Source organism: Zootoca vivipara, chromosome 3, assembly GCF_965207765.1.
Source record: "Zootoca vivipara chromosome 3, rZooViv2.hap1.1, whole genome shotgun sequence".
Classification (NCBI taxonomy): domain Eukaryota; kingdom Metazoa; phylum Chordata; class Lepidosauria; order Squamata; family Lacertidae; genus Zootoca; species Zootoca vivipara.
The window spans coordinates 12,111,793-12,125,477 of NC_142586.1; the positions used below are offsets into that span (position 1 = coordinate 12,111,793).

Here is a 13,685-nt window from a genome sequence, read left to right on the forward strand (position 1 = left end):
AGCAAGTTAAATCAGGCCAGAAGAAAAGCTTAATTGGCAACATACATACAGTATTGCTGAAGTAGGCATGGGTCGTAAGAGCTACCCAGAAACAGATGGTACATGAACAGGCCAGAAGTTGTTGAAATGAAATGCCCTGCCCCCAAGTCTTTGTTGGATGAGATGGGGCTCAGGTATTATCAGATGTGCTTTGGTTGCATCCAGACAATCATATCTTGTTTAGTTGTGTCCGACTCTTCGTGACCCCATGGACCATAGCACGCCAGGCACTCCTGTCTTCCACTGCCTCCCGCAGTTTGGTCAAACTCATGTTCATAGCTTCGAGAACACTGTCCAACCATCTCGTCCTCTGTCACCCCCTTCTCCTAGTGCAGGCATCCCCAAACTGTGGCCCTCCAAATGTTTTGGCCTACAACTCCCATGATCCCTAGCTAACAGGACCAGTGGTCGGGGAAGATGGGAATTGTAGTCCAAAACATCTGGAGGGCTGAAGTTTGGGGATGCCTGCCCTAGTGCCCTCAATCTTTCCCAACATCAGGGTCTTTTCCAGTTAAGATATGATTTTTTTTTTCCTGGAAAAGTCCTTGGGGGGAAAAATCATATCTTAACTTATATTATTAAAGCCGAGAGATACACAAGTGTTTTACCTATGCAAGCAGTCATTCTCCCTTTGCAGTGAGCCACAGTTAAACCATGAAGTCTCAAATTAGCCATTGTTTCTGGTGTTGCCTGAACTGAGAAACTGTGGCTGCCAGCTTTAGAACAGGACAGAAGCAACTTCAGACCATAGTTGTAGGAAACAATGACCGACGGGGGAATAGACCATTGATCAGATACAGCGGGACTGGTGTGATGAAGTTTTAAATTAGATAGCATGGAGAGAATGTAAAAAACTTGAGAAAAATATTTAATGGTGGGAAGGATGTAATGATTTCTTGTTCACAAGTACTCGGAGTTTTCTTGCTTCTTCCCCTTCTGCTTTTGTTTTCCTGCATTGCCTATCTGTGTACTCATACTGGGAGTTCATGTGTAATGTAGTGAGGGACAGGGGACAGTTGTTGCAATATCTGAAACTGCCCCTCTTTGTTACTCAAAGGTTTTGAGTATTTTATTGGAACTGAAGATGGTGACCTTTCCACTGTCCATAAGCTGTGTGAATTTGTTGTTGGCATGTGAAGTTACATGCATGCTGACATTCTGGTTTTATGTGAAGCTCAGCAACGGACCAGCCTGCGTTTTGTTGCTTTCATATTTCATCAGCTTTAACTTAGATATCCACGAATTCAATGTACCGTAACTTTCAGTGCGGCTGCTTGTAGAAGAGATTAAGAGATGATGCATTCTCTGTTGCATGTCTTGATTTGGCAATGTCTGTTAAAAAGTTAATATTAATTTAGGCAATAGACACAATGAATGTTTTCACTATGAAGAACAGAACCTCAAAATATTTAAGAAATTGCAACAGATGTCTCTTGGTGTCTCTTATATTAGACTGTCCACTCTGAAACTGCTGGTCTGCAACATACGGGGCTCTGCATTCAATCCTTAAAACTCTCATAAGTGAAGTTCACAGCTGGGCACTTACTTTGGTTGAAGGATTTCTATAGTTATATATTTATTTTGCTTGCATACGCTTAGAAGTCTCCCAGCCGAAATGTGCTTGCCTTTTGATTTTGTTATTCAGTGGAGAATCAGGCCCACAATGTGCTGATCTAATCCACAATGACAAAGTAAAACCCTTACGTTCTGTGGACTTTTGTTAGTAGTTAATTTGAACTAGGGTTGCCAGACTCAGTAGAGGACAGGACTTCTGTGCCTTTAATTGCCCTGCTCTCTTTTGAGTCTGGAAACCCTAAAGAGAAACCAGCAGACCCTTTGCTTGGAAATTATACAAAGGGTCTGCTGGGTTCTCTTTAAGGTTTCCAGACTCAAAAGAGAGCAGGGCAATTAAAAGCACAGAAGCCCTGTCCTCTATTGAGTCTGGCAACCCTAATTTAAACCCATTTTTAAAACTCATCTTCTCTATTTTTTTAAAAAACCTTAGCTGTTTTTTGCTAGTTTATTTTATTTTGTAGATCATTTTGGGCCATATTTAGAAGGTAATAATAATAATAATAATAATAATAATAATAATAATAATTTTTAATGGCACATTGTTAGTGGAGACTAGTCTCTTAGAAGTGATTTGAGGTATATGTTTGGCCATTCTGCAAAATTGATGCAATAGCAGTTCAAGCCCTAGAATTTTAGAAGTCTCCTGCAAATAAACCTGAATTCACAATAATAATTCTGGATATTATACAATTCACATGTTTCATCTAATGAAATTAAGGATGCAATTCTATGCACACTTTCTTGGAAGAAAGTCCCACTGCTAGGGGGTGGTTTTTCCTTTCTGTCTCTTTGGCAAAAACTCCAGTCATCTCTCTGGTCTTCAGTTTTCTTATATCCTGATATATATCCTGAGAGCTTTATTCCTCCAGCTTCACCATCCTCCACCATCTGAAAGCCTCCTGCTCCAACAAATTACTCCACCCTTTATGCTGCATATGTTTGGAATTCCATCCTAGAACTCCTTAATGAATCACTCCTTGAAACTCACCTTTCCCATGAAGGCTTTGGCACAGTCCCTTAGTTCCCATACCTTACTGAGCCTGGAATTAAGCCTAAGCAAGTGTATCTGAAACAACTGTATATTGCTTCCCCATTTACGCCCTTCCTCCCCTTCTCTCTCTCTGCTGTTTTTACTGTGTTGATTTTTTAGACTGTAAGCTTCTTGGGGCAGGGACCTTGTTCTCTGGAAAGTGTCGTACATGCTGGTAGTGCTACAGAAATAAAAACAATACACAATTTTTTCCTCTACATCCATCATTAAGCAACAACTTCATCAAAATGCCGTAAATCTGTGACACACCAAAACATAATAATTTTTTCTTGGGTTTTGTTGACTTCTCCTCCTGTTTTCCATTGTGTTTTTAATTTGTCCCCCTCGCTGCAACCTGTCTTCTCAAAATAATCCCTAATTCCTTCTGTTGCTCATAGTTCAGATCCTGCTTGCAAATTCATCATACTATAATAATGCTCCCCTCCCCATTTTGTCTCAACCCAGCCTTAGCAAGCATAGTTACTGTAAGACACAGTATCTTACAATTGCAATGTGCTTGATAGAATGGGTTTTTGTAATTTAAGAGACCGATATATTAATGAGATGGTCCCTCTTTCTGTGAGATATCTTCACCACTACTTCTAAAAAGAAAGTAAAATTGATGACAGCAGTTCTTTCCATCTTTGGTATTTCTAATTTTGGCCAGTAACCTGAGCCCTACTCTTGTTTTCTTTGGGGCAAGATTGGTAATTGATGTCATCTTTCTACTTAGCAACAATGTCCTTCTTCCATGTCAATGTTTACTCCCAATAACTTCAGCTTTGTTTGTGTTTATAAACCAATATGTGGCCAGATGAACCTAAAAGGCTGGTTAAGTTATCAATTGATTGTGTGAAATTCCTTAAATGAAACAGAGTATGGTTTTAAGGTTCTTTATGTATAGGCTTCCTCTTTGGATATAAGCAGTAGTGGTTTTGTACATGGAAGTTTAAAATAGATAGCCGTGAACTAGTTCCATCCGCTGTTTAATACAGATTTCAGGAAAGGGGAGAGGAAATTATTAAGGAACCCTGAAATGGGGCAATAAATTATTTGCAATGCGCACTGCATGTGTTTATTGTGTATGGACAACATTAATACACATTATACAATTATACTGAGAATATTTAATAATTTAGCAACCAATGGCTGGATTTATTTATTTATTTTAAAAACCTAAACATTGAAACATGCATTGAATAATTGTGTTCTGGTTTTAAAACTAATTATCTGTCCCCTTCCCATGCTCTCATTAATAAGAGATATGTGGAAGTAAAGCCGTACTCTAGTTATCCCTCTAAATCCTGTTTTTTCCCTCTAATCTTAGCATCAACGAGATCCTCGGCTGAATGAAATTTTATTTCCGTTCTATGATCCCAAACGAGCAATGCAGATAATTGAGACATATGAGCCAGATGATGATTTAAAAAGCAAGGGTAAGAAGCAGGGGTGTTGTGTGATCATTTCTATAAAATGTACTGTTTTCTGCAAGATCCATCTTTGTGTGAACATCATCCTATCTTGTTCCTCCTTGAAATAAGCCTCCATTGAGGTGACTCAGTTGTTTCCATTTTACACATGGGGGGATTCAGTCAAAAAACACCTTTGCCAACTCTCTAGTACTCTCCAATGAACCTCATTTACCCACATTCAGAAGATGTTGCAAGCCCCGTGTGGTGCTTTGAAACCCCAAGCACCTGTCAAATTGGATCTGCCAAGCTAGATGGTGATATGGATCTGGCCTGAAGAACCTATAAGGTTGGCTCCAGAGATTCGGATTCCGGTCTTGCAATTTCATACCTCGTGGTTTATTGGGACTTGCAAAGGCCCCCCAAAAACTGTCAGAGCTTTAACAAGATGGAAAGAGCTCTGCTGGATCAGTGCATAGGCCTGTGTAGTCCAGAAGGGAACAGGTTTGTGCAGCCAAGGCAACAGGATTTAATTCCTGCTCATTAGCTGAGTGGGGATTAGAGCCCTGGGCAGAAGTACATATAAAAGCAGCTCACACCTGTGAACTACTCCAATGAGGCTTTTGCAAGGGCTTTAAGACAGCTCCTGTGCTCCCATTTGAGCCTCTGGAGGCTCAAGCTGGAGTGTGGAGGTAAGTCGTAAAGCCTTTATAATAATGATGATGATGATAATAATAAATTTATTTATACCACACCCATCTGGCTGGGTTTCCCCAGCCACTCTGGGCAGCTCCCAACAGAATATTAAAAATCACAGTCAAACATCAAACATTAAAAACTTCCCTAAACATTAAAAACTTCCCTAATCAGATGTCTTCAAAAAGTCAGGTAGTTGTTTATTCCCTTGACATCTGATGGGAGGGCGTTTCACAGGACGGGTGCCACTGCTGAGAAGGCCCTCTGCCTGGTTCCCTGTAGCTTCACTTCTCGCAGGGAGGGAACCACCAGAAGGCCCTCGGAGCTGGACTCCAGCTTCCGGACTGAACAATGGGGGTGGAGACGCTCCTTCAGGTATACTGGGCTGAGGCCGTTTAGGGCTTTAGAAGTCAGCACCAACACTTTGAATTGTGCTCAAAAATGTACCGGGAGCCAATGTAGGTCTTCCAGGACCAGTGTTATATGGTCTTGGCGGCCACTCCCAGTCACCAGTCTAGCTGCCACATTCTGGATTAGTTGTAGTTTCCGGGTCACCTTCAAAGGTAGCCCCACATAGAGTGCATTGCAGTAGTCCAAGCAGGAGATAACTAGATAACTCACCACTCTGGTGAGACAGTGCACGGGCAGGTAGGGTCTCAGCCTGCGTACCAGATAGAGCTGGTAGACAGCTGCCCTGGACACAGAATTGACCTTTTGCATGTCTGCCTCCATATCCCACTTTTAAATACCCCATCTTGGAAGAGGCTTTGAAAGTCTCCCTTGGCTGCTCCCATGCCCCCTAATTTTAATCTGCAGCATTTCTCATGTGTGTTTTAAATCTCAGCATGAATGCACAGAATCCATAATGTTACGTTTTCATGCGTTTAGGTCTCATGTCAAGTGATGGGTTTTGCCGGTACTTGATGTCCGACGAGAATGCCCCTGTCTTCCTGGACCGTTTGGAGCTATACCAAGAAATGGAACAACCCTTGGCTCACTACTTCATTAGCTCCTCCCACAACACGTATCTCACTGGAAGACAGTTTGGTGGGAAGTCATCTGTGGAGATGTATAGACAAGTCCTCTTAGCCGGATGCAGGTTGGACATTCACATTGGTGGTTTAAATGAATATTTTATTTTATTTTATTTTTTGTATATAATTTTTATTAAGTTTTCTGTTTTACAGTCTAAGATACTCTTTTTACATCCATAAAATATCAATGACTTCCCTTCCTCTCTTTCCATGGTTCATTTTACATATCATAAATCCCTTCATATTTTACAAAAGCTATAACATTCAGTATTCCATTATTGCATCCACCCAAACCTATTTACAGTGTTTCGTTTATCTCAATGCTGCCAGCGCTTTCAGCTGTACACAATTATTCAAATGAATATTTTAGAGAGATGCTATACTATAAAAAAACATCTTAAATGCATCTGGTTTGCTGCTACATGTGACTCAGTATATTACATGGTATGACACACAAATATACATATACAACAAACTGATTTAAATATTGAAAGGAATATTTCCCTCTTCAGAGAACTTGTGGAAATTTGCAGTCATGCCTTTAAATAAATGACACAAGGAGCAAAGTAGGGTTTGGTTTAGCCATCTGACTGCATTTGCTTTTGACTGCAGCAAAGGAAAATGTTGATTTTTATCGGAGCCACCTGCATTTGAGAGCTATTTCCTTATACTGTATCTAAATTAATCAGTATTCACATTTATTTACATAATTTTTTATTTGAATTCATTGCAGAGAGGCTGATTTAATTTTGATTTGATAGAAGAATTTAGATCCCACCCTTAACCACATGTACATTCACTGTGCATGTCCAATATCTGAGAACAATGTCTCCTTCATGAGCCCCATGCATGAAGGGACTCCACAAGCAGGAGGGGAGAGGGGCCATTGTAACAAAGTCATGCCTCCTGTGAGGGGCGGCTACACACAACCAGACTCCAGCATGCAGGTGTCCCTTACAACCATAGCATACAATGGTCAGTTCAATGGTTCAATGGTCAGTTCAAATCAAGGTTAAAAAAGGGTCAAGATACTTAATCCTTTCCCCTCATATGGCTTATGCACATATAGAATGCATTTCAAAGTAGCCACTCTTGTCGTTATGGCAGATAGTTTGAAAGGAATTCGGTCGCTTCCCACAAAAACCCGAGGTTCCCCCCAAAAACCTGAGGCCTTTCTATTAGGGCTGATGGGAAATGAAATTTAAAAAGCAGACCAAAGATTGTTCATGTATGCCACAGTGGCGGCAAGAGTATTAATAGCCCAGTGATGGAAATCACAGGAATTACCTTCAATTGCGGAATGGCGTGTGAAGATGTTGGAATATTTAGCATTGGCCAAAGTGACGTGCAGAATCCGCGAACAGGAGGATACGAAATTCAGAGAAGAATGGAGTAAATTTATGGATTATGCAAAGGAGAATTATAAGAATTTAAAGACTCTGGCGGGCATAAATTAGACCCTACAATATTGATTTAACATTGATATAATATTTGGCATTGAGTTAGTATCTAATATTGGGAAATTGTAAAATGTGCGAGTAAATTGGAATAAATTACCTGCTTAAGGGAGGAGGGAAGTCAGAGCTTGACAAAGCTATTTGCTGTATAATTCTAAATTGTATTTGTTGATGTAAAGAAATCTGAGAAAACAATAAAAATTTATTGGGGGGGACAAGGGGAAAAAAGAAAGGAATTCGGTCGCTTTTAAATATTTGACTTAACTGCTTTAGTAACAAAAAGGGGATTCAGTACTTATTTTTCATTGGTTTGCAGATGTGTTGAACTCGATTGCTGGGATGGCAAAGGTGAAGACCAGGAACCGATAATAACTCACGGAAAGGCAATGTGTACAGACATTCTTTTCAAGGTAATGAATTTCAAAAGGCCAAACAACAGGTCAGTTAGTACAATACTTTCCCTGGTTTGCCAGGAATTCAGTTGCAAGTTGTGTGAACTCCTTCTTTTGTGTAATGTTGTAGTTCTGCCCAAGTATGGAAAGAGCATATAAAGAACTCTTCCCCCCTCTGTTATACTATAGCTTGCTTATGATCGACCACTAAAATGCTTCTGTGCAGCAGCATTCATTTGAATCCTTCCATGCTCCATGGAGAACAATTTATTATGGCTCTGTTGGGCTTTATTATTCTCCTTTTTTATCATTGCAAAGGGAATGGGTATGATTTATGTTGAGCAAGGTCCTGCAAGTAGCAATAGATTGCATAGAGTGGTCTGCATGGATTAAAGCATTAGTGAAGATGCGCCATTTATTGACACAGTTAACTTCCTTCAGCAACAGGGAGAACTTTGAGAAACCTGCTCTTCAGTTTAATTCAGTGTTTCCCAAACTTGGGTTTCCAGCTGTTTTTGGACTACAACTCCCAACATCCCTAACCATTGGTCTTGCTAGCTAGGGATGAGTTGTAGTCCAAAAACAGCTGGAGACCCAAATTTGGGAAATTTTATTGAACAAGTCAATACTGAAAAGATCAATGTGAAGCTATTTTAGCATCTGTTTGGGGTTTTCTTGAAACACAGCATCTTTCCAATTTCTTTATTATGTTTCTGATTGCAATCGAATTGGTTTTCTCACATGTGACCTTTTTGCTCATTTAAAGGATGTGATTCAAGCCATTAAGGAAACAGCATTTGTAACATCTGATTATCCTGTCATCCTGTCCTTTGAAAATCACTGCAGGTACATATTTTATGAAGGATTATTCCTCTTGCATATTTCCATGATGAACTGAGAGATAAATTGTGGCAAAGTTTAAAGTAGGGCAACTGTTGTACATGACAGCTTTTTAAGGTAATTGGCTTAAGTTTAATTCAAGGTCACATTGAGTTACAGCACTTGCTTTAATTACAGATAGAAGTCACATTTGCCTTTTTTGGGTTTTAAACTGTGGCACAATAGCTTCAATACACTTGGAAGCCACTTTCATATAATTGTTTTAAATCAATTTTCCAATTGTATTTGGTTTTGTGCTAATCTTTTATTCATGGTTATTGTATTTTGCTCTAATAACTTTCCGTTGTGGAATAAGCAGACAGAAGGAGAGAGAGAAAACAGAATAGTCTCCATACTCAGTTGTATTTTGATTCATAACAGTGCTTCGTGTTCTATATAAACACTATATTGTTTTCCAGCAAATATCAACAATACAAAATGTCAAAATACTGTGAAGATCTGTTTGGAGACCTTCTATTAAAGCAGCCACTCGAAACTCATCCAGTAGGTACCTTCCAACTGTTTTATTTACATCTTCTTGTAAAAATCAATGAAAACTTTGGTGACAAGAGTTATGTACAGTACAGTGGTACCTCTGGTTGCGCACAGGATCCTTTCCGGAGCTCCGGTCGGATCCTGAGGTGTGTGTATCCAGAGGTGCCGCTTCTGCGCCTGAGCACGGTGCGGTTTAGTGCTTCTGCGTATGCACACGCAACGAAACCCAGAAAAATATTTTCAGGTTTGCCGCGCAGGTATCCCAAATGGAGACGCAACCGATAGATCTCAGGGTTTGAAGGGTGTCCATAATGAAGTGCCCTGAAAATATCTATTGCTCCTGTTGACTTTTCTGCCTTAATATATTAGCATGCTCCTGCCTTCCTGTGATGCACTCTTTTAGCTAGATGAAATGCTTCATCTGCCAATCAGCCTCCATCTATTTTCTTTTGTTGGCATCCTCTCTTTGGCATTCATTGCTCCTAGATATTCGTAAGAGCCTAGCCATCCCTCCACAAGAATAAAGGAAACCTTTTTTGTATATCAGGACATATTTATGACTGTTCCCTTTTAGGAAGCACCTTCAGACATATATCTCTTTGCCCGAGGCCTTTGTTCTATTAAAGCTGCAATCCTATAGCTACTTACCTGAGAGCAAGTTCAAATGATCTCAAAGGGACTTGCTTCTCAGTAGACACATACAGGATTGTACTGTAACCGAGTTATTTCTGTTTGTCTTAATTTGTCTCGTAGCATCTTCTTTCCCGCCTGTGTGTGTTCATTTAGATTTTAAGGCTACAGGCAGGTTCTGTGCAGTTTTTGCCAATACGAATTGTAAATGTTTGCGTGCGTTTCCTAATTATGCCTCTTTTCTTGGTTGCAGCTCGAACCAGGAAGACCCCTGCCTTCCCCAAATGATCTCAAAAGAAAAATCCTGATTAAAAACAAAAGGTTGAAAACTGAAGTGGAAAAAAGTAAGTGCTATTAAAAGTATTGAAGTGCAAGCCTCACAAGAACACCAGCATTGTAGTCTCCTGTCTAAATTGTCTCAGAGTTACCTTTAGTATTTCCTCAACCCGAAAAAGACTTTCTATTTTACTGTTCTGTTGTTTTTCATGAAAAACTGCAGTAACAGTCTCTTCAAAAAGCAGGGTTTCTCCAGCTGTCTTTGGACTACAACTGTCATCTCTAGCTAGCAGGACCCAGTGGTCAGTGATAATAGGATTTGTAGTCCAAAAACAAGTTTGGGAAACCCTGTTCTAAAGCATTGCTGAATTGCTATGCCACCATAGTACTTTTTTACTTTTCAAGGTACCTTATGATTTTACAAAGTAGCTCTTTTTTTGCATAAAGGATAGTTATTTAGTTTTTAGTCTCAATGGGGTGGTGAATTTCATTTTGCTCTCCATACCCTAGTCTCTCAATTTTCTAGAGTCGTTGAGGTTTGTCAGAGAACACATTCATTTGAAATATCTTTCACCTTTGTCAGCAGATGGGGGAATCTGGTCCCTTCCTGCATGAACCAACTTTCTGATAAATTATCACAGTGACTGAGTGATTGTTACATCTAGCAGAATGCAGAATGATTGCAGTCATATGCATGTCTCCTTGTGAGTAAGCTGCACTGAACTCAGTGGGACTTACTTTCAAGTAAACAAGCACAGATACCCAAAGCCCACTAAGATCGTGGACAATTGTCGTGGGCTTTAACTTTTAACCATTCCCTTGATGGTAGAATATGTGTTGTTTGAATTAAAAGATGTGTATACATGACTTCTTAAAATGATCCACCCTATATATGGATAGAGAAACTGAAAGGGTGGTCACCATTTCACTATATTTATCCACAGGAAAGATAAACTGTCCAACAGGTTTTTTGTTTTTTTGTTTTGCACCAGGGCCTATAACGTATAGTAGCATTAGCACAGCTTTCTTCTTTTCCCCGAGAAAGTCCCCCCCCCCCGGCTGTTGCAGGTGACAACCACAACAACTGGGGTGGCAGCTTGGTCATTATTTGGCATCATCTACAATACCAGATGGCGCTGTGGGTTAAACCACAGAGTCTAGGGCCTGCTGATCAGAAGGTCGGCGGTTCGAATCCCTGCAACGGGGTGAGCTCCCGTTGCTCGGTCCCAGCTCCTGCCCACCTAGCAGTTCGAAAGCACATCAAAGTGCAAGTAGATAAACAGAGACCGCTCCGGTGGGAAGGTAAATGGCATTTCCGTGTGCTGCTCTGGTTCGCCAGAAGCAGCTTTGTCATGCTGGCCACATGACCCGGAAGCTGTCTGCGGACAAACGCTGGCTCCCTCGGCCTATAGAGCGAGATGAGCGCCGCAACCCCAGAGTCGGACACGACTGGACCGGATGGTCAGGGGGCCCTTTACCTTTACCCCTTACAATACCAGAAAGCTGGTGTCATTCTGGGGCATTGTGTATGAGGAATGACAGCCACCACCCCAGAAAAGCTGGAGAAAATTCTGAAAAGTTGCCTTCTCTTTCAGTGGGTGTGAGATAAGGTGTCAAACTTTAAATTCAGGAAAATGACTTCTGAATAATTTTGGCTCAGTTCTAATTTGAATGTGTTTTGTTTCTGCTGCTTCCAGTTAAGTACAGTATTCAGGGGTAACAGAATATGAAAAAAAAAGACTTCAATATGTGTGTGTGTGCTGTGTCATGACATCGATTATGTGGGGCGGGGCTTACCTCCCTCCCCCAGTATTTTATTCAAGTTGGCACTCTTGTCTGCAGACTAGGAAGTCATCAGATCACAATTTATATACACCTGATTGTGTACCATTTTGCATCCTGTGTTGAAGTGCCTCCCATATTGTGGCTGCCAGTGTGCAAATTAGGGTCAAGACGCAGTTTCAGATGCAGTTTCAGTGAGCGCAGGCCAGACTGGGCTCATTCTGACAATGATCAACCCAGCCTTTTGAGTGTATGCAGCCATTCCGAGCCAGCCCTTAACAGCCGAATGATTTTATAAGACAGTATACCGTACATTATTTTACAATATATTTTTATTTACGAAATATATTTTGCCTTTGTGTGTGTATGTGTGTGTGTGTGTGCCTGTTTGTTTTAAATAGAACAGCTTGAAACTTTGAAAAGTATGATGGAAGCTGGTGAAACGGCTGCTCCTGTTAGCATCTTGGAAGATGATAATGAAGAAGAGATAGAAAGCGGTAAGGTGGCTCTCAAAATCACACTCCTTTCAGCTCCTCTAACTGATTATTACGATAGCTTGGCTGATAAACCATTTGAGAGGTATTGCCTTAGATGACAGTGTTACTCTTCTACCACCCACTAATGCATCTTTCTTGAATTTCCTTACCGCCCACCAGTGCTCGGTGGAAGAAGGATTCAGCTTGTGCCGTAGAACCCGCTACCGCCCACCTAGAATCCTGAAACGCCCACTAGTGGGCGATAGGGACCAGGTTGACAACCCCTGCTTTAAGCAAACATTCACTTCCATCATAAATGTCCTTAGTTTTATATTTGAGCTCTGGATTCAAAGATATGCACAAGAAGTCCAGGGAGTTCATAAAAACATCACTCATGGACTGAACCTATTATTATTATTATTTATTATTTATACCCCGCCCATCTGGCTGGGTTTTCCCCGGCCACTCTGGGTGGCTTCCAACAAATATAAAAATACATTAAAATATCACCTATGGTGGTCAACAGGCCTGGATAATGGGGAATTGTCATCTCAGTTGGGGAAGAGTTACCAAGCATAGGGTAACAGTGTGGTGTAGTGGTTAAGAGTGGTAGAATCGTAACCTGGGGAACCGGGTTCACATCTCCGCTCCTCCACATACAGCTGCTGGGTGACCTTGGGCTAGTCACACTTCTTTGAAGTCTCTCAGCCCCACTCATCTCACAGAGTGTTTGTTGTGGGGGAGGAAGGGAAAGGAGAATGTTAGCCGCTTTGAGACACCTTCGGGTGGTGATAAAGCGGGGTATCAAATCCAAACTCTTCTTCTTCTTCTTCTTCTTCTTCTTCTTCTTCTTCTTCTTCTTCTTCTTCTTCTTCTTCTTCTTCTTCTGTAGATGTGAAGCCATACAGTAGTTTAACTACAGTGGTACCTTGGTTCTTGAACGGAATCCGTTCCAGAAGTCCATTTGACTTCCAAAATGTTAAAAAACCAAGGTGTGGCTTCCAATTGGCTGCAGGAGCTTCCTACACTCAAGTGGAAGCTGTGTCAGATGTTTGGCTTTTGAAAAACGTTTGAAAACCGGAATACTTACGTCCGGGTTTTCGGCGTTCAGGAGCTGATTTGTTCGTCGACTAAGCCATTCAAGAACCAAGGTTCCACTGTATTGCAGAGCTGTAGTTCCTGAAATGTAACTTCCTTTTAGAAAACTAGTAAAGCTTCTTAGATGCTTTCATGTTGCTTTTTTTAAAGCCTCAGCTTTACTTCTTGGCTCTTTTGGCATTTTAGTTGTTGCCTTTCAGTGCTTTCTGCTTGCGTTTTTATGTAGCTGACCAGGAAGAAGAAGCCCATCCAGAATACAAATTTGGAAGTGAGCTGTCTGCCGACGACTTGAGCCAAAAAGAATCCGTGGCCAACAATGTGAAAAAGGTGAGGTAGCTTTTCTCGCATACGTTTTAATTAGACAACTTCTTGTTCGTTGACATATCCAGGAGAATGGGATCATGGTGCTTATTAATT

The 13,685-nt window shown here is 40.9% G+C and overlaps 1 protein-coding gene across 26 annotated transcripts in view; it reads left to right on the top strand.

The window, feature by feature from the left end:
• Positions 1–13,685, top strand: part of PLCB4 (phospholipase C beta 4) — a 183,701-nt gene that overhangs the window by 126,763 nt on the left and 43,253 nt on the right. For all 26 annotated transcript variants that reach the window (XM_088665578.1, XM_088665585.1, XM_035110090.3 and 23 more), the window contains 8 exons: positions 3,972–4,080; positions 5,638–5,848; positions 7,557–7,650; positions 8,399–8,478; positions 8,931–9,015; positions 9,890–9,980; positions 12,096–12,191; positions 13,495–13,595. In XM_088665578.1, coding sequence (XP_088521704.1) covers positions 3,972–4,080; positions 5,638–5,848; positions 7,557–7,650; positions 8,399–8,478; positions 8,931–9,015; positions 9,890–9,980; positions 12,096–12,191; positions 13,495–13,595 — 867 coding nt within the window. The remainder of the gene's footprint in view (positions 1–3,971; positions 4,081–5,637; positions 5,849–7,556; positions 7,651–8,398; positions 8,479–8,930; positions 9,016–9,889; positions 9,981–12,095; positions 12,192–13,494; positions 13,596–13,685) is intronic.